The 24,095-nt window shown below is 31.9% G+C and overlaps 1 protein-coding gene across 4 annotated transcripts in view; it reads left to right on the top strand.

The window, feature by feature from the left end:
- Positions 1–22,885, top strand: part of LOC107448863 (putative inorganic phosphate cotransporter) — a 44,069-nt gene extending 21,184 nt beyond the window's left edge. For all 4 annotated transcript variants that reach the window (XM_087161209.1, XM_087161210.1, XM_016064215.4 and 1 more), the window contains exons 3-10: positions 3,933–4,169; positions 12,201–12,384; positions 13,961–14,088; positions 15,412–15,561; positions 16,756–16,888; positions 16,993–17,148; positions 19,933–20,018; positions 22,572–22,885. In XM_087161209.1, coding sequence (XP_087017335.1) covers positions 3,933–4,169; positions 12,201–12,384; positions 13,961–14,088; positions 15,412–15,561; positions 16,756–16,888; positions 16,993–17,148; positions 19,933–20,018; positions 22,572–22,763 — 1,266 coding nt within the window. In that variant the 3' untranslated portion in view covers positions 22,764–22,885. The remainder of the gene's footprint in view (positions 1–3,932; positions 4,170–12,200; positions 12,385–13,960; positions 14,089–15,411; positions 15,562–16,755; positions 16,889–16,992; positions 17,149–19,932; positions 20,019–22,571) is intronic.
- The last annotated feature ends 1,210 nt before the right edge of the window (positions 22,886–24,095 follow it).

Here is a 24,095-nt window from a genome sequence, read left to right as displayed (position 1 = left end):
TATTCCATTTTTAATGTTTTTTCTTTAATGATTTTATGTTACTCATTATTTGTCATTTATCTTTTCTACTGGGGCTTGATTTTATGCTTTCATGGGGGTTTGTATCACTGTCAACTGTTTACAATTTCTTTTTATCGGTTTTACCTGCATTTTTCCATTACGATGTAATCTCAGTAATTTTAACTTTTTTGTGTTCGATTTTATTACATTGTGATTTTATTGTGTTTGATTTTATTACTATGGTCTTTTGACTGTTTGTTTGCCCCTTTGGGTGCTTCTGTAACTTTTATTTCAATTTATTGTACAATTTCTGCTTGACGTAAACCCTACACAAATAGGGTGGGTCGTGTCACTATTCAAATATGTAAAAAAAATGTTCAGAAAAATACCCCGAAATTTTTTAAAGAAAAAGAAAGACGAGGATTATACAAAAATGATAAATATTAAAATTCTGGACTTTAAATATTAAAACCTAACCTTTAACACTCCGTCGGGCGCGTCTCGAAACTTACGGCATCGGGCGCGATGTATCTGTCAGATACATCGCTGTTTTGTGTGTTTTCTGTTAATATGTAATACTTTAAATTTCCTATTTTTACTCTTTTTAGGTCCAGGCTTTTACACCCGAACCTTTTATTAGTTTTTTTATATATATTTTTTTAATCTTTACATATTTTTTAATAATAAATTTTATTTATTAATCACAAACGCTACTACAAAAGATAATTGCTTTGCAAAACATTTAATTAAACATGTTATTACAGTTGAAAAAATATAAAAAGGGCAGTTATGCACAAATAATACATTATATAAAAGTGACAAATTAAATCAGTTATTATAATTGAATCCGATTCAAAATTTAAGTTCAAGTTTCATTTGAACATTTTTGACACAACATTACTGCATGTTCCAAACAAAAATATTCTTTACATTTTAAGCAGGAATATTGAGTCAATCTACTTTTCTTATTGGATTGGCATGTAGAACACCTTTTACGTTTATTTTGGGTCCTGGAATCGTTTGCATTTTTTCCTTCTTCAGCAGTTGGTCTGTAGGTTTGAAGTTTTATTTTCAAATCATTAGATAAATTGGGTTTAGTCATGCGCCTAGTAACTTCTTCTTTGACTAATTCTTGCACCAGTATTTTCAAATACTCTCTCCTGTTCTTAACAGAATTCTGATTTCCCAAAAATACAATTAGGCCATTTATAGCTGAAATATTTAGCATTGAATAAAAAATTACCATCGGCCATCTTCTTGTATTGCGAGCGCAATTATAAGTTCCACACATCTTATCTAGAGCATCAACACCATATTTTGTATCATTGTAAAATGTGATGATCTCTGGCTTTTTTTTCTCTCCAGTGTCTGCATCTATAGCATCATCAAAGTGCATACTTGATGCAAGTAAAACATTCTTGCCTTTTTTCGGTACGTATGAAACTAAAGTGCTGTTTTTAGAAAAACCAAATACGCTTGAATATAATTCTTTTCCTCTTGATGTCACAAAACAGGGGGGTATTTCTTTTTTATTCTTCCTTATTGTTCCTACGTAAGAAAGTTTCTTATCTTTTAGGGCTTTTATAAGATCAATAGAGGTAAACCAATTATCTGCTGTTACATTGCGACCACTGTTGAAAATTGGTTCCGATAATCGCAGAACAACATCTAGTGGGGAATTACTGACACTAAATGGACCTTCGGGCTGTTTTCCGGCATAAATTTCTAAATTTACAGTGTACAGAGTTTTAGCATCAACTGCTGCGAATATTTTAACGCCATATTTGTTTGGTTTTGATGGAATGTATTGGCGGAAAGGGCATCTTCCTCTAAAGCCTTCTAATTTCTCATCTATCGTAACATTTTGACCCACACAATAATTACTATTACATTTTTCCACAAATTTCTCAAACATTTCTCTTATAGGTGCTAATTTATCTGTTTTTCTTCTCTCGTTCCTCGTCTCTACAGCATCTTAAAAGAAATTTAAATCGTTTTAGACTCATTAACGTTCTAAACATCTCAATACCCATTCCATCAGTAGACCACAGTTCTTCCAAAATTTGCCGATTACTTCGCAAAACACCAGCTAATAGAAGTAAACCGATCTGTTAGTCTTGCATCTCTTTCTCTACTATATAGATCAGAAACTGTAGAAATGTATTTGTTAGTGCATTTCACAATTATTTCCAATATTTCGTCAGAAAAGAAACAGTTCCAAGAGCCATATATAGTTTTTATACCTTTCGCACTTCCGATTACTCCAGGTAATTTCGTGATAATATTCTGCGATCTAACTTTCACATTTTTTCTCCCGATCTGTTTTGCCCATTTAGTATTATTGTCCTTTCCTACATAAAAATCATCATTATTAGCATCATCATCGAGTTCTGAGTCATTATAATCACTTTCACTGCCATCAGAATCAACTTCACGTGTTCCTAAAATATCTTCTTCGTCAGCATCACTTTCATCAAATTCTTCAGCATTTAATTCCTCATTTCCATCACTAAATAGAATACTATGAACTAGCTCTAGGTCTTTCGGATATTTCAAATCTAAAAAGCGTTTAGCACTCATCGTGGGAAAAAGATAAATCAAAAACGCTCAGAGAATCTCGATACTTCCATGTAGCTTCACGCGACAAACGTTATCGGGCGCGTGTATCTAACAGATACAAAACTTCAAACAAGCTTAGAAACAGGAAATACTCCTACACCGAACTGGTCACTACTGCATTCCAAAGTAGCAGGGGGCCAGATGGACAGACACTGATAAGGTCAAGGTCGTAAGAAAATGTTTTAGGGGACAAAAGCAGAGATATTGACACACCTGTATCTGTCAGATCAACGCGCCCGATGGAGTGTTAAACATTATTTATTGATAACATAATATTATACTAACACTATATAGGGTAATTCAAAATGAATATAGCGATTACAAACAGCTATAACTATTTAATGAAAACTAAAATATCGATAAGATTGAAATAGAATGTAGGAGGAATTTCAAAATTTCTTTTAGTAATGCGCAGGCGCAGTGAAACGGAACCCTGCTCATGCGCGATTCCGCTTCAGCGAAGATTTCGTCAGCGTTACAATCAAGAACTTCCAAATGGGAACAACATACGCAGGGTATAGAGAAGCCTTCCACTGTAATTAAACTTGAACATGATTCAGCGAAAGTTAATGTGTTCTGCGCGATCTCATTACGTAAATTGTACGGTCCTTTTTTCTATGAGTGAAGTGTTACGTCAAGTGTTTATCTTGACACGCTTGAGGTATGGTTAAGGACGCAGCTAAATACTGATTCTACGGATTGCATCTTGCAGCAGGAAGGAGCCCCCTCACACTGAGGTACCTTATTTCGCACATTTTTAAATCAACATCTTCCAAACAGTTGAATCTGTCGAAGTGGAGATGCCGACGATGTCTTCTGCTCATGGCCACCGAGATCTCCGGACTTCACACACTGCGATTTCTATCTATGGGATTGTGTGAAAAACTTGATTCCTGCAGTGTATGTGCTTCCCATGCCCAAAACAATTGAAGAACTCAAAGAACGCATTTGTGCCGGTGACTGCTCAAATGCTTCAGAATGTATGGCGCGAAATGGACTACCGCCTAGATGTTGTCCGTGTGACCAAGTCACAAGAGAAGTCACATAGAAAATCTCTGACGCATGTATAGAACATTTTGAAGTTCCTTCTACACTCTTCGTAAATTTTATCGATAAATTCCTTTTCATTAAATAGTTATAGCCGTTTGTAATCGCTATATTCATTTTGAGTTATCCTGTATTACTATTACTATACAAATATTAATTATGAATTAAATTAATTATTATCATTATAAACAAAGGCTCATATTTTAATAGCCGATATTTAAAGCCGATATTTTCATATTGAGGACTAACTTTTTGAAACTTTACAGCATCAGTCAGAATTTTCTTGGGATCCAGAACTGCAAGGCTACATTTTGAGTGCAGGATACTTGGGTTACATTTTAACTCAGATACCGGGAGGAATTCTTGCTGGAAAGTACGGTTCGAAAATTCTTATTGTGGGGAGTGTTTTATTCTCATCTATATGCAATTTGCTTTCTCCAATTGCTGCAAGACAACATCCTTATGTTTTTTTAGCTGTGCAAGTAATTCGAGGAATGAGCCAGGTAAAATTTTTTCAATTTTTTTTTCTAATATGTTTAATAATATTCATTGCGCTATTTTCTATCAGTAATATTTATCACTATCAAACGGGTAGTCAGACATTCTTTTGTTCAAGTTAGCCTCTTCGAGTTCTCTCTAACGTTAAAGTCGCCGTCATGTTTACATTTATATGCACTAGCCTGTGTGCTCTTTACCAAGATAATAGGTAGGTTGGTACTTTATTTACGTCACACTAGAACGCTACACAATGTGCTATTGGCGACGGTCTGGGAAACATCCCTGAGGATGATTCGAAGACATGCGATTGCAATTTTGATCCTCCGCAGAGGTGATGACTCTGCTTTGGTAGCCCGATGACCTGAGCACGGAGTCGAGCACTTTACGGTAAAACAATTTAACGAGGACCGATACCACGCACCCTCGGTCCCTACGCAGGCTGAACAAAGTGGTCACCCACCCGCTTAATGACAGCAGCCAGTGATACTTGACTTCGGTGTTCTACCCAGAACCATGTCTTTACGATCAGTCTACTGCGGCACCACAGATGATACGTTTTAGAGTAAGATAGCGTAGAGATACATCCAGGGTTACGGCTGGATTCGAACCCGCTTCTCCCACTTTCTGAACGTTTTTGTTATGTTACCGCTCGTATTTCAATTAATCTATAGAAGTCAATAATATATTAATACTCGTATTTCAATTAATATATTAAGTCGCTACACTTCTAATATTTTTAACAGCGTCAAAAATGATAGTTAGCTTAGAGCTCGGGCAAAATAAGAGGATTTTTCATCTGAGATTCTCTGAGATGTTTTCCTCAAATTTATTTTTGATTCATAAAACTACAGAGGGTACATTAACTTTAAAATGGTACGCTACTTCAAATATTTAAGTTGCTTTGCTATGACGAAGATCTTAATGTTATTTTAATAGTGTATTTTATGCATTTTTTTATTTTATTTTTTAGGAGGGTCTTACTATTAATGTTATTTATTTTTCACGTGGTTATTTTTAAGACGGTTTCATTTCAAATTTATAAACATACTAGTTAAAAATAAATAATCTCCATTAGTTGTACGTAGCTCTCGAAAACAAATACTTAAAGTATTTCTGTTTAATAATGGTTGTTCGTAAATTTTAAAATAATATGCTTCCCTTTGCGGTGATTTTACATTATAAGATTTATTAAAACATGTTTAAGGAGGAAAGTTATTTCTTAAAAATTCATGGTTACTGAATACCATACAAAACACTAAGTTACAACATTCGAAATTTACTACAGTTATATTTTGAAAATGGTCCTAAGAATCATTTTTAGAAATTTAAGTGTGCAAAGTATTTTGAACCCTTCCCTGAGCCCTTAGTTAAATCTGAGACTTCACATAGTTAAATTTGAGACTTCTCTAAGATTTCACATAATTAAATCTGAGATTTCACATAATTAAATCTGAGATTTCACATAATTAAATCTGAGACTTCACATAGTTAAATCTGAGACTTCTCTGAGATTTCACATAATTAAATCTGAAACTTCACATAGCTAAATCTGAGACTTCTCTGAGACTTCACATAGTTAAATCTAAGATTTCTCTGAGACTTCACATAGTTAAAACTGAGACTTAACGTAATTACTTAAGTTTATAAAAAATCATTTCAAAACTTTAGAGAGACAAAACATAAAGCTATGCTACATAATTTAGTTATCACAGCGCTTTATCATTTTAACACCGAGAAAATAAGTTATTGTGAAAATTACAAGAATATGGTCAAATTTACCGTGTTCCGTTGTCTGTAAGAACACCAAAGTAATTTTAACCAAAGCACTTTGGTATTTACTTTTTTGTAAAATTAATAATAAAATATGGTTTTTATTGCACTATTTTTTATTACTGTTTGGTAGTAAGTGCGTTAAAACAAGGTTATTGGGTACTTGCAACTCGAGAAGAGGACGATCACTGATACTCAGACACGTGACCTATGACCTTAGCACCAGTTCTCTTATAAATAAGATAACGTGTTTATGTCGAGCTACGTTTCCCACATTAGTTAGAATGTTAACGAGAAGTTAATTAGATATAACACCGTATCTCACGTTGAATTTGGTCAAATACAATTCTTTATCGACTACTTCTTTTTAATTAACTTGATTTATTCTTTGTTTATGTATTTTGCTATAACCGATGTGTATTTATATTCCGTGTACCTGGCAACTTCGATACATAGTTAGTTTGTTTATATTCTATATGGCTCCATGCCTGTTTTTGTGTTAAGAAATCTATAGTGAAAGAATTGAAATCTTTGTGAAAGAATATAGAATGTGTTACTTAAGAGAACTGTTATTTGATGATATTGTCTTACTCGAAATAGAAGAGAAACAACTGTTGCTAACGTAAACAAATGCCACGTTTCAACAACCAATCAGGATTAAGATGCCCACACTACGTCACTTGCAGGTATTTTAAGCAAAGATCGGTATTTTTAACAGTGCAGTTTTAGCAGTTTGAGATGACGCAAAAGTGTTCATTTTAGTAACCTCTATTTTACTTAGCAAACATTTGCTAACTTTATTTTTTAGTTTTTTTTATGTAAGATGTTAGTTAACATCTACCAACATTTAAAATTATAAAAATTATGCATTTGTAAATGTACAAATGTCTGGATAAGGCTGAACTAAATTATTAGCTTAACAGTTAAGAAATAAATACTACATCAAGGTGAATATAATTACTGCATTAGAGCTGCATCAACATTCTAAAATGGAAGCGTAGAGGTAATGGGTTCAAATCCCCGTTATATTTATTTACTTATTGTTACTCAAAAATAGCAGGATGTGTGCTCATTACAAAGCTCAGCTAAATGTTCTTGTTAAGTTGCAATACAAATAGCATAAGATAGAGAAAGACATGCCAGCGTGGGACACGGTGGGATTCATACTCGAACCAGCTACCTCCACGTTGCAATAGATGAATCTTTAGAATGTTATTCTCTAATTTGAGTAATATTTTCTTAAACTTGATTAAGGCTTATAAATGCCGTGTTTTGTAATGAGCACACAAGTCTTCTTATGTAAGTGTAACAATAAATTAAAAATAAATAAATTCTTGAATAGTAAAGATTTTTTTCAAAATTATTTTTTTAAAGTCACGTTTTCCTCCAAACGCTATTTAGAATGGAGATAGTGGGTTCAAATCGAAGCGTAATCATGAGTGTGTAACAGTAAATAAATTAATTTGGTTTAGATTAATATACAGGACCGTGTGCTTAATACAAATGATTGCTTGGCTCTAGTCAAATTGAAAAAAAAATAGCATAAAAATGAAAAAAAAAATGCCACGAAGATATTGAACCCACAACGCTTCTGAAAGTTTGGCTGAAAGTTTGGCAGAAAGATTGGCAGAAACCACTGAAATGGAGACACCAATAACAAATCATTGTTTTACTTTAACCTTTATTCAGCTAACCGCCTTAAAACGCATATTTAGTGCTATAACATTCGATGCATAATTTTTGTAAAATTCTTTCGTAAAATTGTGCTATATATTTTTAAAACTGGAAAAAGTTTTTAAGCAGTTCTTTGTGTTAACAAAGAAACCCACATGTAGACGTAAATAAATAAATAAGGACCACTTCCTTTTAAAAAATTATTTAAGCAATCCCCATAGTATAATACAATGAGTTTAGAGTTAACCAGAACTTTTTTCTAAGTAAATGAGTAATTGTGAATGAGTAAAAGAATTTTTTCAAATTGTTCCCCTCCCCTTTTCTTAGAGTTCATAAATTAAACGTAATTCTCAGGGATTGGTAAACAACAGCGAATATAATATAAAAATATAAGAAGCAGCCCTTTAGAATATTAACGAAACAAACTGTTCCTTTGTAATAATGCTGTATCCATAAAATTGCAAATTACAACAGTTAAATCAATATAAAAAACATTTAAAGCGATATTTTTTAAATTTATTGCAGGTGAAAAGTTTTATATAAAAAGTAGAAAATAGTGACTAACGCAATAATAATGATCGCCAATCAGAAAAATCACTGAAAAGTTCATGAATACATAGAATTTAGTTAGTCAACAAGCTTTTATTTTTCTTAATATTGAGCTCAAATTTAATCATTAAAAAGTTATATTTGATAAAACTTTTGAAATATTTGCAAATTACAGATAGAAGGCATTCAATACACTTGTTATAAGCAAACGTTCATACAGATAGACGTGCTATTTTATAGAACTAGAAATGAGTAAATTCATAGACAAATCCTGATAATCCTGATTCATATTACAAATCCTGATTCCAGTTTTTCTATCAATATTTAGTAGACCTTGTATATGTCACAATCTCATTTTGTTTAAAAAATATTGCTTTGTTTTCATTAAGAAGCACGTTTAAACATACAATCAAAAGAATGAATACTTCTAGTGCATTATGCGTGTTTATACTTAAATAACAATCGGTAATAGAATTTTATTCTTGTAGATATTGCTGAATTATAAATAAACCAGAATGAATTGAGTTATAAATAATACACATTACGTATAATAATAGTTTTTAAGTTAGTAAAAATAGTTTTTTTCGTAAATGCAACTTTATTACTTTTTTACTTATTTTTTTTTTTCTTAATTTGAAAGAAATCTTACCTTTTAAATGTTTGAAGGACATCGACCTTTTCTGGCACCTAGATCCATTGAGAATATTTTTTCAAGTAAAATGCAAATTTTATCAACTTCGTCGTTTCTTGATTGCATTGTCTATATTTTAGAAAAATAGAATTCACGGCATCCACTACGCTTTCAAGTCATGAATAATACTTAATCTTTTTGAAATACAAAAATCATTGCTTTTTATCTATTCACTTATTTAAAAATATCACTACGCTGAAATATAAAGTTTCCGCACAAATGTTAGAGCATGAAAAAAAGATTTTTTTTTTCAAATCGTGAAAAAATGGCGAAACTTTTCGATGTGTATATTAACTCATGCATTAATAAGTTTAACTACAAATTGGGCGATGAATTTATAATTCTCATTCATTATTTTTAATTAAATGTATGAAATTGGATGCTTGCTAGTGTCTTCATCGTAAGTAAATAGTGTCATTTGCCGAGTCAGAAGCCAATCAGGTGTGTAACGCACGCGTGACGTCCCATACTGGTCTCCAATAGAATCTGATTTAAATAACCTAGTTTGGCATAATCGCTTCACTTCTCTTCGATTTGCAAAAATCTAAATCTTTTAATCGTTTGGTTGTTTATTTTAATTCCAAAAAATATTTTTATGTCTTTCATTTAAAACATGTTGAGTGTTGATGAAGGCAATGTATGAGGATTTTTTTCTCAAGACTATTAAATATTTTAACATTTTAAAACTTTTTGTTCTTAAATTTATTTCTATATTGATTAGAAAGGAATTCGAGTAATATTACCGTACTGTATGGCAATGACATTTCTGGTAAAAAAAAGACGTAATTTAAGTAATAAAAACCAAAATGTACGGTATTTAAACCATTAATTTGGTAATTTTTCCTTTCATATGGTAAAGGTTTACGAAATTCTTGTTTTCAAAATTATAGTTTTTATTAATTCACATTTAGTAAAAAATAAAGAAATTTAAAAGTAAATTTAACCAAGTAAATCGTTTTTATACCATGTTATAAGGTATCAAGATAAAATTTTCAAATTTTACCACATTTACCAATTTATTAAGCCATATTTTTGTAATTTTTACTAAAATGATTACCAAAGTAATTCGGTATAAATTAGCGAGCTTTTTGGTGTTCCCATATGCGGATAATTTTATCTAATTCTGGTAGTTTTGACTATACTCTTTTTCTCTGCGTTGAATAAATGTTTACAAGTTTGAGATGCATCATTATTTCCTTTGAACTAATTGAAAAATAACTAGTTATTCTGAACAATTGTTAAGCAATTTCTTAACGATAAATTGTTAAAATAGTTTTTTCCAGGCTGTATAAAGTAAAATTCATCATAGAAAATAAACTAAAAAGGAAGTAAAGAGAAGTAAACAAACTATAACAGAGATGTTAATTCATTAATTATAGAGGGTAAACTCTTTAAATCTACATCATGAATTAATCATTTCCGTTTAGTTTTGCTTAAAGTCGGTATAATTAATAGGGCGGAAAAAAAACTTTAAAATTATGCATTATGATGATGACGCCACTGTAAACAATACCACTTAAGGTTTATTCGTTCACTTTGTTTTGTATAACTAAGTCTATATTAAGCAGACGATACTCATATTTTCAATGGAGACATACAGTTCAAATAATGCTACTCCTACTTTGAAAATGCAATATATCAGAATTATAATCAGATGAGTTTAATTAAGCGCGAAATAAAATATTCAAACAATTTGAAATTAATTTCTATTTATTCTTAAAATGAATATTTTCAGAATCTTTAATAACACATACATTATATAGATAAAAACACAATAGCTTTACGTGTATTTAACCGGAAATTATGAATTTTATTTCAAATTCAAAATGACTTATTCTATAAATTATATAAAAAATTATATTATTCAGATGGCCAGTTTTTCATTTTAAGTATTTTCAGTCTAACTTAAACTGATCGAAGAATTTGTAACCTGGGAAGTAAACGTACAATTATTTAAAGCTTAAGACATATCTTTTTCCTGTTTTATTAATTTTAAAAAAATAAAACTTCAGCAGAGGTGAAACATTTATATCCATAATTGAGATTTCTGAGAGTTTTGAAATTTTAGTTTGATAAACATAATTTTATTTTAAATACAAGTAAAATATCATTGGGCAAGTGTGAAAAAAATTTAAAAAAAGCATTTATTTTCTTAATTGCATTTTTACATAAAAAGTATTTAGTGCTTTTTTTTAAAAATAAAAAGTTAAAGATCAAATAAAAAATTTAAGCAGTAAAAAGTTATTGAGTAAGATAACACTTTTTGAATTGAGGCGAAACAAATGTAATAATTTTTAATTAAGTATGTTTTAAAACTATGGGCATAATGATTTCTCTAATTTCTAAACCGATATAATTGGTAGTCCATTAATAGCATGTGCAGTGTACGAAATAAGAAACGGACCATCTCGAATAACTTTTGATCAAATGATTGGATCTTCACGTTCTGGAATTCACTCTTACAGGTTTGAGCGGAGTGGCCTCAAATATGTTAATTAACTAGTTTAGACAATGTTTTAAGTTACGAAATGAGACACAAAAAATTTCTCTGAATAAATATCCTTTTTTCTCGAGGGATTCGGATTTCTGACTCCAAAAATATAGGGGGTAGCCGCAATCTGGGTAATATGATAACAATATTTTGGTCAGGAGACCGGTCTAAAGTTTGCACCCCTTAATGTTAATTTTTCTTTTTCTCCTTTTAATTTCAATTTACCATACCTCCAAAAAATTTTAAGCAAAGTAGAAAAATCTTTTCACACAATTATAAAATTCGTTTCTCCGTAGAAAATTCCATGCAAAATATAACTTTTATTGAATATTTATTATTTTTAATTATTTAATTTAATGTAAGTCAAAATATATTTTAAATTATATGATATATAACTTTTTACATCATTTTTAAGAATGCAACTCATCATTTTTAACTCTGACAAAATGCAAAATTTTAGTGTCGATTAGTTTTTGAAAAATCAAATTTTGAAAAATTTGTATTTTTGAAATTCGATTTTTCAGGAACTGTTTGACAGACTTGGATCAAGTTTTGGATTTTACCATGTAAAATTAGTTCTTTAAAACCATGTAAAAATTATATATATCTTTTAATATATCTACACGACACGGAGATGTATTTAATTAAATTCACAATAATTAACATTCAAACTTATGCGGAGAACTCAACTTTAATGCGCCATTTTGCTTATAAACGATCATGTCATGGTCATGGCTCTAATGTCATGGGTCATATGTGTGTTCTTCTTCTGTCTGTGTTCTTCTTCTGTCTGTGATCTTCTTCTTCAAGTGCTAGTATCAAAGTTGGAAAAACCGCTGATATTGTATTGTATTATTTCAGGGTCCAATTATGCCAGCTATGTCTCTTTTAATGGCTCGATGGTTTCCTAAATGTGAGAGAGGTTTTCTCTCCGCATTTATTTACTGTGGTTTTCCTATCGGAGCTTTCATCTGTTCCATACTGTCAGGCCCAATATGCGAAATAGAGTTTGACAATGGTTGGCCATTTATCTTTTATATTTTTGGTGAGCAAAAACATTATCTTAACTTCCAATAATCAAATTAATGTCACTATTCTGTGTGAATGCAACAAGTTAATCCTGTAACACCTGAAATTTATTCTAACCTGTGCAATACACGAAAAAGTATTTAAAAATATAAAAAATTCTAGTCATAAAAGAAAATGTTTTTTGTATAATATAAATCTATAAGACTGAACTGCGAGGACAAAGTAGTTAAAGCACTAAAATGTAAATGCGAATTACTGGGGTTCTATTCTCGGAGCGGCTTGAAGTCTATCCTGCTTCAGTTCGATAGGCTACCTTAGCTTATCTGGGAAGCTAAGGTAGCCTGTGGGTAATACAGACCTCAATGCTATCTTCATGCCATTCAGCACAAAATTGTGTTGCCTTTTAACTTTTATGATCCTCCTGGCCATCCAAGAGCTGTAACGGGAATATTTTACGTTATTACATATAGAAAAGAGAAATTAGGTTAAAAGCAAAAAAATTTTTTTTTATAACCGGTGTTTGACAAATGACTGACTTCTGAATTAAGGTAGCTTTGTAATTTTGAATCCTACCCAGAAGACAAGAAAACTCCTTGATCAAACATTAAAACAAAATAGCATGTGTGGAGGAATTTTGATGAAACTAACCAGTATTGGTGTTACATGGAGAGGAAAACTACAAAAATCTCCCACGGTTAGGCCAATGGAAAGGGGATTCTAATCCCCTTTCCATGATTCATCAACCACTGAGGTTATTTTACATCAGCAATGAGCTCTGTGGAAGCCGAAGCAGAATTCGTACCAGACAGCCACCTCTGGGTTTCAAACCTCGGTCACCTCTTCGGGTCGCGATTGATCTATTCCCTGAGCTACCGTGGCTCATTTTTCTAAAACAGCTTTTTTGAAATTCCAATAAAAGGGTTGAATGGTATCAGTGCAAGAAGTACTATCCTTTATATCTCAAAAGTGAATCGAATTAATCATCTACTCACGGTTTAATTGTTTGAATCACACAACATACGTTAAGCTGCACAAGGAATGAGAATTCTCGTGTTAAAAATGAAAAACTCATTTTTATTGGATATTAATGGTAAACTGGTACAATTAGAATGTGTTACTCATATGCTACTCACTGTGAAAATTACTTTACCGGATCAAATTACAGTAAAAGTACCGGAACTCGGGGGGCCTGTACTTTTTATTATAATTTTTTTTCGAAACATGTTACGAAATAAAAAATGTGATATGCCGTAATTTTTGTAGTAATACTTACAGTTAAATCTCCGAATCACTCTATTTAAATAAATATTGCTTTTAAAATTACGGTATAACATTTTACTGCAAAAATGGATTTTACGGTAAAATTTATTTTACTTATGATGTAGCCAAAGTACCTATATTTTATACCAGAATTTTTTACTATCCCTATCGTTATTAAGAACATTTCGTGGTTCTTTTCTATTAAATAGGTACTCCTTATTAACCTTATGGTCACTTTGGAAATCACTGCCCTAAATATTAAATAGAGCAATTCAGTTTCTGTTTTGAAGTACTCTATAAAATTACTATATATATGTCAATTTCTTACTTAGGGCTCTTAGGTGTTTTAGTATCACTGCTTGTAGCAATATATTATGTAGAAACTCCTTCTCAAGATACAAAAATATCAGAGAAAGAACTGCAATATATAACAGAAAGTTGCACTAATTCATCAGAAACAGTAAGTATAAAAGTTGATGTTTAATGTCTTCTCGTAACGCCACCCTCAGCTACAATCTTTAAAAGTCTCGGTGAAAGTGAATTAAAAGAGAGTGAATTAATATTAAATTAAAGAACCTATAGAACGATAATAATAACGAATCCCTTAATTAAAATTAGACTAATTAAATCATACGACGGATTTATAAATTTATTCTAAACAGCTTATAATTTTATTTCCATTTTCTGTACTTGGCATTAATTCACCACGTTCCATTTTGCGCGAGTTACTGTGATGTACGCTTGCAAAGGCTTACTCTGTTTAAACATAATTTTAAAAATAAACTGGATGCCTGAAAACGCAATGAAAAACTTTTAGGCAAGGCTCGTACTAATGATAGAAAATTACTTAACTGGAAACATCATCCTACGCGACTCCATATTTTGGTTTAGCTGTTCTTTCCCACTCGGACGTGGTTGGCAGATTCCATGGTTCCCAAGATACATACATATGTACAAACAAACTTAGTCTTTATGATTTATTAAGCCTTAATTTCTTCATGTGGTCAGCTCTAAAAGATTTTTTATCACGATCTACTGAGTCTGCAGTGAATCTCGCAGAGACGCGTCGTCTGTGCTGTTGCTATGCTCAAGGAAACTCTTGATCTTCTATGCCCGGCAATTAATGATTCTTCAAAGTTAGGTATGCGTGATGCATGATGGTGCATTCTTCAACCAAATGTTATAACAGTGTGAACTATGTATATTCATACGCCCTCTGCACTGATGATTTACTATATATTATTCCCACTGATCCCTCTCATGTGTCCTTTCAGATCATCTACCCCTGCGGCCACTTTACCAAATGGTCATGGGTAATGGATTCCGATGCAGTTTTAAACACTAGCGTTGCGTCCTAACTGCCCAAAATGTTTGTCACTGCGCTTTTGACGCATCTGAGATATTAAAGGCTCGCAAAAGAAAACAGCGACTTTTAATATTGCAATTCTAATTTAGTAAAGATGATAAACTAAGAATATTTCTCTCGGGTCAAAATCAGTCAAGTTTCAGCAAAATACCGCAGACTAAAGAAAATAAATGTGCACAGTTCCCAACTATACTGTAAAAGAAAATGTGTACAAAATTTTTAATTTGATTAATCTTATTTAAATAAATAATAAAATATATTTGAAATTCATTAGTAGAAATTTAAAATGTCTTAATATTGAGTAACACTTGTGATTTAGAAAGAGAATTTTTTTATATTCAGTGTTATATACAGTTACACTTAGTGCATATTTAGCACTTTCATTCTCACAAATAGTACTTTTTTTCACCTTTATAGCCCCCTCCAACTCCCTGGTGTGCTATTATATCATCAATTCCAACATATTCATTAATTATTGCTTTGTTTGGACAATACTGGATGGCTTTTTACTTTTTGGCTGATCATCCTACTTATATGGGAACAATTCTTCATATACCTATCAAACAGGTAAGCAAAGCTCGTAAGTCTATGCTATATATTTTACTAATTTTTCCACACTTCTTGTTTTGAAATTTCTAAATGTATGGGACATACGGAGTAGGTATATTGTCTGGTCTGTCTATGCAAAGAACTTCCCTCGCCATTCATCTGGAGCAAAGGCGGTGATTATAGTTTCGAGGCTTAATAGAGAGAGGCTCCCCTGTTTGAAATGCGCCATTTCTTGTTCATAGCAGTGGACAGCTTCAGACTTCGTGATGAGGAGAGTTCTTTCTATAGACAAACTATTGGCTAGTCCAGTTAGGATAAACGACAACAACAATGATAACTACTCATATAATCAAAACTGTAAGGACTTACCGATTCAGTAGCTGAAAAAGATTATTGTGAAATTAATGGTATTTTCTCACTGATTATTTAACATTCAATTACTTGGTTGATTATCATCGGAAATTTACAAAATAAATAAAATAATGGAAAATCTTAAAATAATACAAAGGAAAATGCATTAGACCAGTGGTTCCTGAACTTTTTTGTCTTGTAGACCCCATGCCATGTTTTTCGGTTTTGGATAGACCCAGTTTGACTCGGTTTGGGTTACGTTTTAAACCAAATGTTTGTTAAGTATCCGAGTTGAGCTTTACCGGATAAACTCAAATTTCGAAATGATTAGTGACTTAATCACTGCATCATCGTGATATTTTTTTTCTCATAAGAAACTGAAGTAATTTTTTTAAAAAAAAGAATGAGTAAAAAATTAAAAATACTCTCTCAGATTTGAAATTAAAAAAGAACTATCTTCATGAAAAAAAAAAAAAAATACGTGAACGCTAGTTATTAAGAACATTAAGACAAAATAGCACTCCTGCAAATTTTGATATAAATTTAATATTCAAATTTAACATATTGAATTTAATTTTAGCTTTATTCATCAAATAATTAAAATTAACTTTCGTTAGATTCAAATGATTTACGTTCGATTTTTAAAAATTTCATATGTTTTTTGATATCCCCATTTAAATTAAAGAACTAAATATCTTGAAACGTTGAAATTTTCAAAAACGAAATTTTTAAACATTTCGTTTGTTTTTGAAAATTCCTCATTTAAATTGAAAAGGGTAATTGTTTCGATGTCTTAAATATTTTTACGCAACTTCAAATTTAAGATTATAATACTAAGGTAAACAATTTAAATATTTATAGAATGGTATTTTGTCGTCGTTTCCTCATCTGGCGCAATCCCTCGCTGGTTTCTTGGCCTGTTGCATGTCTTTCTGGTTGATTCAAAACGATACATCGAAAGTCAATTTAGTTAGAAAAGGATGCAATAGCATAAGTGAGTTTCGAAACATTAATGAAATATTTCAAAGATTAAATACATTATTAATTTATATTCTTCAAACTTAAAATAAATAAATAATAACATTCATTCCTCATTAGGTTGTTTCGGATTTGCTTTAGGAATGATGGGTATCTATTTTTCTGGTTGTGACAATACATGGAATGAAATATGTCTATTCATAGCTACTGCAGCCGTTGGATTTGGCTTTCCTGGAAGCTTAATTGTTTCTGTTGATATGTCCCCAACATTTTGTGGTGAGAAATTCATTTAAAGTTTCGCTGCAACAAATAAAAACAAAATCCATAAACTTAACCGATACAGCATTGTGAACGGATCTGGTCCATATAATCTAGTGCATAAAGCACTACGATGGGACATCTCTCAATCTCCATTAAAAAAGACTAAACGCCTTTCAAATGGACCTGATGGTGCTCAAATACGTTAGTTTTTTTTCTTTGGAAGGAAGAAAGATGTTTAGTTCGTTTTCTAAGATTCAATGCAACGCTGTATAGGTTAATAAAAATTATTTTATTAACATATCATTTGCTTCTTATTAAATTGGAAAGAAGTCTACTCGCCAAACGTGCCAAAAGCACTACGATCGAACATCCCTCTATCCGAAAAAAAGACTAAACGCCTTTCAAATGGACTTGATGGTGCTCAAATACGTTAGTTTTTTTTCTTTGGAAGGAAGAAAGATGTTTAGTTCGTTTTCTAAGATTCAATGCAACGCTGTATAGGTTAATAAAAATTATTTTATTAACATATCATTTGCTTCTTATTAAATTGGAAAGAAGTCTACTCGTCAAACGTGCCAAAAGCACTACGATCGAACATCTCTCTATCCGAAAAAAAGACTAAACGCCTTTCAAATGGACTTGATGGTGCTCAAATACGTTAGTTTTTTTTTCTTTGGAAGGAAGAAAGATGTTTAGTTCGTTTTCTAAGATTCAATGCAACGCTGTATAGGTTAATAAAAATTATTTTATTAACATATCATTTGCTTTTTATTAAACTGGAAAGAAGTCTACTTGCCAAACGTGCCAAAAGCACTACGATCGAACATCTCTCTATCCGAAAAAAAGACTAAACGCCTTTCGAATGGACTTGATGGTGCTCAAATACGTTAGTTTTTTTTCTTTGGAAGGAAGAAAGATGTTTAGTTCGTTTTCTAAGATTCAATGCAATGCTGTATAGGTTAATAAAAATTATTTTATTAACATATCATTTGCTTCTTATTAAATTGGAAAGAAGTCTACTCGTCAAGCGTGCCAAAAGCACTACGATCGAACATCTCTCTATCCGAAAAGCCAGGCTTAGCCCTGTCCCGCCCCGTAGGGGGGCATCCAGGTAATACTGAAGACCTTATGCGCGTACGTGACCTGCATCAATAGAGAATTGGCACTTTGGCTTGGCAACGACGGAATGGCAACACTTGCGTCGACGGGGAGGCCCGCGATTCGGAGCAATATGTGATGACGGGTACAAGAGCTTTAGAAAAAGAGCAAGATTTTGAATTTTGTTAGTCTGGCTGCTGCACGCGCAGAGCAGCCACCAATCCACAATCTACCGACCCGCCCCGTCCCAGAAGGTCGCAATTTATTCATCCAAAAAATTTTATACATAATTTTACAGGTGCAACTGGTTTACACAGCAATGATATCAGGATTTCAGCAACATATTCACAGTGAAAGCTCATTTTCATACAAAACATTAAAACCCAGTGACATTCATAGCAAATTACACATAACAAACATTTTAAAACAGAAACACTACAGGTATTCTAAAATTTTATGTTGGGTGTGCAGTTTCGCAGTAAACAATACAAAAAATTTACAGTTTGTCAAATTTACAAAACTCTAGAATATTGCGATGAGAAATCGTATAACAAATCCTCCACTCCAAAATTTCAGCAATACGTACCCCGGGGGCCCGCATTCGTTTTGTCGTGGCAAAACGAATCTCTATCCGAAAAAAAGACTAAACGCCTTTCAAATGGACTTGATGGTGCTCAAATACGTTAGTTTTTTTTTCTTTGGAAGGAAGAAAGATGTTTAGTTCGTTTTCTAAGATTCAATGCAACGCTGTATCGGTTAATAAAAATTATTTTATTATTTATCATTTGCTTCTCATTAAATCGGAAAGAAGTCTACTCGCTAGAACACTGCCAGTATTCTCAAAGGAGCAAAACCAGTGCTAAATAATAAAATCAGAACAAGCTTGGAATAAGTTAAGGCACTGTTGCCACAGAATTAAGAAGCGGAACAATTCGTTGGCTATCGTTCCTTTTCTTTATCCTAACCTATTATATATTCATCATTTATGTGTTGTTGTCTTAGAATCGGTGGCATGTTCGAATGTTTGAAATACTTCGACTTCTTCCGACTTTAGTTGCGAAACAAATGAAGTCTTTATTGAGTACTATATATTTTCACCTCCGTGTCTTGGGGTCATTCGCTTCAACAAAACTAGTTGGCGATAAAAGAAATTCCGTGAGGAAAAAAAGTGAATGTATTGTTTAGTAATGAAATTTTTGGTAAAAAAATATAAAATAAAACTTAATTCGGTTTAATAAAATCAAAATTTACGGTGTCTAAATCATTTATTTGATAATTTTTCCGCTCATATGGTACAGGTTTAACCCAAATCATGGTTTTCACGATTATATTTCTTATTACCCTTCATTTTGTAAAAAATGAACACAAAATTGAAAGGTAAAACCAACCGAATTAATAGTATGTATGCCATGTTTTAAATTATCATGATAAAATTATCAAATTTTACCACATTTATAAAATTTTATCACATATTATAAAACTATATTTTATTGTTGATAATCTTTACCAAAGCACTTTGATAATAGTTACTGAGCTTTTTGGTGTTCCCATAGTGCCAGAAACAAATGTAAATTTTACTATACTATGGCAGTTTTGACTATACTTTTTTTCTCAGTGTAGATACATTAACTAGTTTCTCTAATGTTAAACCATTAAGTAATATTGAAAAATAGTAGTTTAATTGAAAGTTTTTGGTTAAAGGTGTAGTGATGGGTATAACGAGTACTTTGGGCAGTTCAGCTGGAATAGTTGTACCTGTTTTGGTTGGGGAGCTTACCAAAGAAAAGGTAATTTTTTTTATTATTTTTCTTTTTATTAATATTTTTCTAATATATTGGAGTGTTTGAATGTTTTTCAATGTTATTCTAAGTATTTGCCACTTTAAACCGTATGACGTTATAGGTAAATTTTTATCAATTATTATATTCTTGTTATTAACTCTTTTTTTCACAGAAGTGTTTCCTTTCTTAATTTAAAAAAGAGCAGTAATAGCATCTTTTTTTACAAAGAGCTATTCCTTGCTTAAAAAAATAATTTTTATTTAAAAAATCTGTTATTTTTTTTCTTTTTTGCTTAATACAACAGGGTGTACTGGGGAATATGTTAAAAAATATGCTCTGATTAGAACTATTCAGAGCTTTTTTGCTTAGAACAAAGCTTAATAAAGTATGTAATTCTAATGCCGTTGTATGGAGGAACGTTTTGGCTGTATATGCAATTTTCTTATGTATATAAGCTAAATGATAAACTCAGACTTTTGAGTTTCCAATTAAAAGAATGCATAAGCAATAAAAAATATTGCTCAGATTTTCACTTAAGATGTAACTTTCATGGTCTGAGAAACTCGCTTAGTTCTTCAAATCTAAATTTTTAAGCAAGGAGGAAGAAGCTTATTTGAACAGGAGTACTATACACCGAAGAGCCATTACATTATGACCACCCTGCTAATAACATATAGAACCACCTTTAGTCCTCGAAACTGCTAGCACCCGCCGTGTCATTGATTCCACAAGGTGCTGATAGGTAGTCTGAGGTATCTGGTACCAAGAGCTCACCAACTGGTCCAACAATTCCCTCTCATTGTGAGGGGGTAGCGTGGCAGTACGAATTTGGTTTTCCAAGTAGGACCACAAATGCTCTATTGGATTAAGGTCAGGTGAGTTTGGGGGCCAGGACGTGACTTGAAAGTCACTGGAATGTTCCTCGAACCAATCCATGACGATTCGACCCTTAGGACATGGTGCATTATCCTGTTGGTGAACACCATCTCCCGCATGAAAAACTGTTGCCATGAATGGGTGAACATGGTTTGCAACTATGTTCAAGTAGCTTACAGACGTCAGGGATTGTTCTATGAGGATTATGGGTCCTAATGTGGCCCATGAAAACATTGTTCCTGGGCGACAAACCATGAAAACTTGGGCGAGCCCATTATTATAGATGGAGGGTGGCCATAATGTAATGGCTCCTCGGTGTATATCAGAATCTCTCTATGTTACCAGAAACTCTTGTTTATTATTGAAACATATTCAAAACTGTATAATCACGTTTAGCATAAGTTTTTAAATTAATTAAAAAAAAATATGTGATGATTTGTTTTAAATTTGAAATTAAAACTTAGCTCAGTTTTAAATGAAAAAAAGAAGGAAAAATATTTCATTTTCGAACAACTAAAAAAAAAAAAAAATATTTGACGCAATTTATTCTTTTTTTTTCAATTTCTCTTAAAATTTTAATTATATAATACACAATTCTATTCAAAGACTGTATTTTGGTGTCTTGACTGTATTAAGAATATAATTGAACTTATTGGGGGAAGGAATAGTTCATTAAAAAAAAAGAAAAATTGCTGCGTTTTAAAATTAGATCAGATATATTAAGAAATTTATCCATCCACAGGAGGCGAGATGGAATCGTATTTGACGTCATAATTAGGTTTTTAAATATTCAACATTTTATATTTATTTTCTTCGATATGACTTGCATTATCTGTTTGAGTCATGGTGGCTCAGGGAATAGAGCTTCCATACGCTCACCTCCCCATGAGGAGACCCGGGTTCAATCCCAGTGACAGCTGGTCGATTCGAATTCCGCACCCGGCTCGCACAGTGCTGACGTAAAATATCCTTCGTTGTAAACGAAATCATGGGTTGGAGTCCCCTTGCCGACAGGCTAACAATGGAAGTTTTTTGTGGTTTTCCTCTCCATGTAACACAAATGCGGGTTAGTTGCATCAAAAAGTCCTCCACGAAGGCAAATTTCTCCCACTACTAGATCCAGGAGTTCCCTTGTCTTCTGTATTGGATTCAAAATTACAGGGCTACGGAGTTGAACATTAGTAGACGAAAGCCCTAAATTGGGACGGCTGTTCAACGACGGTTAAAAAATTATAAAAAAAAGTGTCCGTTTGAAAAAGTTGTAAACCGATTTCTTTCCGCTATTACAGCGCCATCAGTGAATTAGTTTGTCAAGTCAGGATTTCATACATTTTTTAACGCAGTCTAATCAAATCAATCATTCAAAAACCCGCTTGTCATATCACTGTACATTTTTATGGATAATCCAAGTGTGCAATTGAATCTGGGTGCCTCCATTTAAAATTTTGAAGTTTCTCCCACCCGTCTTGGTTAGGTAGAGGGTCGAGTTTTGAATCATTAAAGGTCATTTTTTAAATTATTTCCCGCTTGTGATTTTTTCCATTTCTGATCGAATTCGTATTTTTAGTATTATTCCTATTATTTTCTGGCACGCTGCATATGTCCGTATCAAATTTTACTTCTGATGCACATGCTTACTTCTAACTTTTTACTGCATTAATTATTATCGTTGTAATCTTTTAGCAAATCCTCGCACAGTGGGACAAAATGTTCATTATCACAGCTGCTATTGCGGCAGTCAGCGGAATTGTCTTCCATGTCTTTGGCTCCACAGATACACAGCCTTATGACCCAAGCTTCTCAAAAGATGTTAATAGTGAGAAAGTATCGAAGCAAGATGACTGCAATAAAAACCAGAACTCTACCAAGCTTTGATAAATGGGATCAGAGAATTGCCATAACGAATCATTTGATCATAGAATTCGAGTATTTGATCTAAACATATCCATTAATCAAGTTGTGATACATCTAGAATAAAAATTTATTTTAAAAAAAAAGAATGTTTTGGGTTTTTTTGTGGCATATGCTTATTTTCGTTTAATTTCAAGACAAATTCGTGTACCCGGACATCCCAGTTTCATCAATAGGGTTTCAAATTTTATATTTTCCTTCAATTAGAGTACACTGATTCAGATTATGTTTTTTAAGAAAGTACATGGCTAAAATATTTCTGATTTAATTAGAGTACATCGTTGAAATGACTCTAACTCAAGAAAAAGTATACAGCTACAAAAACTAGTGCGCAAAAAAGAAACAATCTAAATAACTTTTGATATAATGATCGGATCTTCACGTTCTAGAACTCAATCTTTATGGTTCGAGGGGGTGACCTCAAATATGCTAATTAATTAAAGCAGACATTATTTTAAAATACGAAATCAGACATAGAAACGTACTTCCTCTTAATAAACAAACCTTTTTTTCCCTATGAATTCGGATTTCTGACCTCCAAAATATAAGGGGCAGCCGCAATCTGGGAAATATGGTTCCAATAGTTTGGTCAGGTGAGCGTTGCAAATTTTGGAACCGTTAATATTATTTTTACTTTTTGCGTATTTCCCCGTATCTCGAGAACTTTTTAAGCAAATTGTAATATATTTGCACACAATTTAAAAATTCTTTTATCCAAAGATATTTCCATGAAAAATATAAATTTAGCAATTATTTATTATTTTCTTATCATTTTATTTAATAAAATAGCCACAAAAAAAAACTTTTGAATTGTAAGATAGACAACTTTTTACATAATTTTAAAAAATGCAATTTTAAAGGAAATAATTCAAAATTTGTGCAAAATCGGTCAAATTGTTCCTGTGAAAATACAACTTTAAAATATAGATTTTTCAAAATTTCGAATTTTCAAGAACTATTCGACCGAAATCGCAGTATATTTCGCTGTTTAAAATTGATGCTCTTTAAAACGATGTAAAAAATTGCTTGCTTTGCAATTAAAATTTTTTAACTATTATTAAATAAATTAATAAGAAATTTTTTTTACTAAAAATTATAATTTACATGAAATTATTTTTGAATAAACGAATTTTATAACTCTGTCCAAAAATTTTATAATTCTCTCATAAAATTCTCGAGATATGGAGAAATATGCTAAAAGTAGAATTAACATTAATGGGTCCAAACTTTTGACTGCTCTCCTGACTAAACTTTTGGAACCATATTTCCCTAATTACGGCTGCATCCTGTGTTTTG

Source organism: Parasteatoda tepidariorum, chromosome 4 (genome assembly GCF_982258835.1).
Source record: "Parasteatoda tepidariorum strain Cologne lab strain chromosome 4, Ptep-v5.0, whole genome shotgun sequence".
Lineage (NCBI taxonomy): Eukaryota > Metazoa > Arthropoda > Arachnida > Araneae > Theridiidae > Parasteatoda > Parasteatoda tepidariorum.
This window is presented reverse-complemented; position numbering and strand designations above follow the sequence as displayed.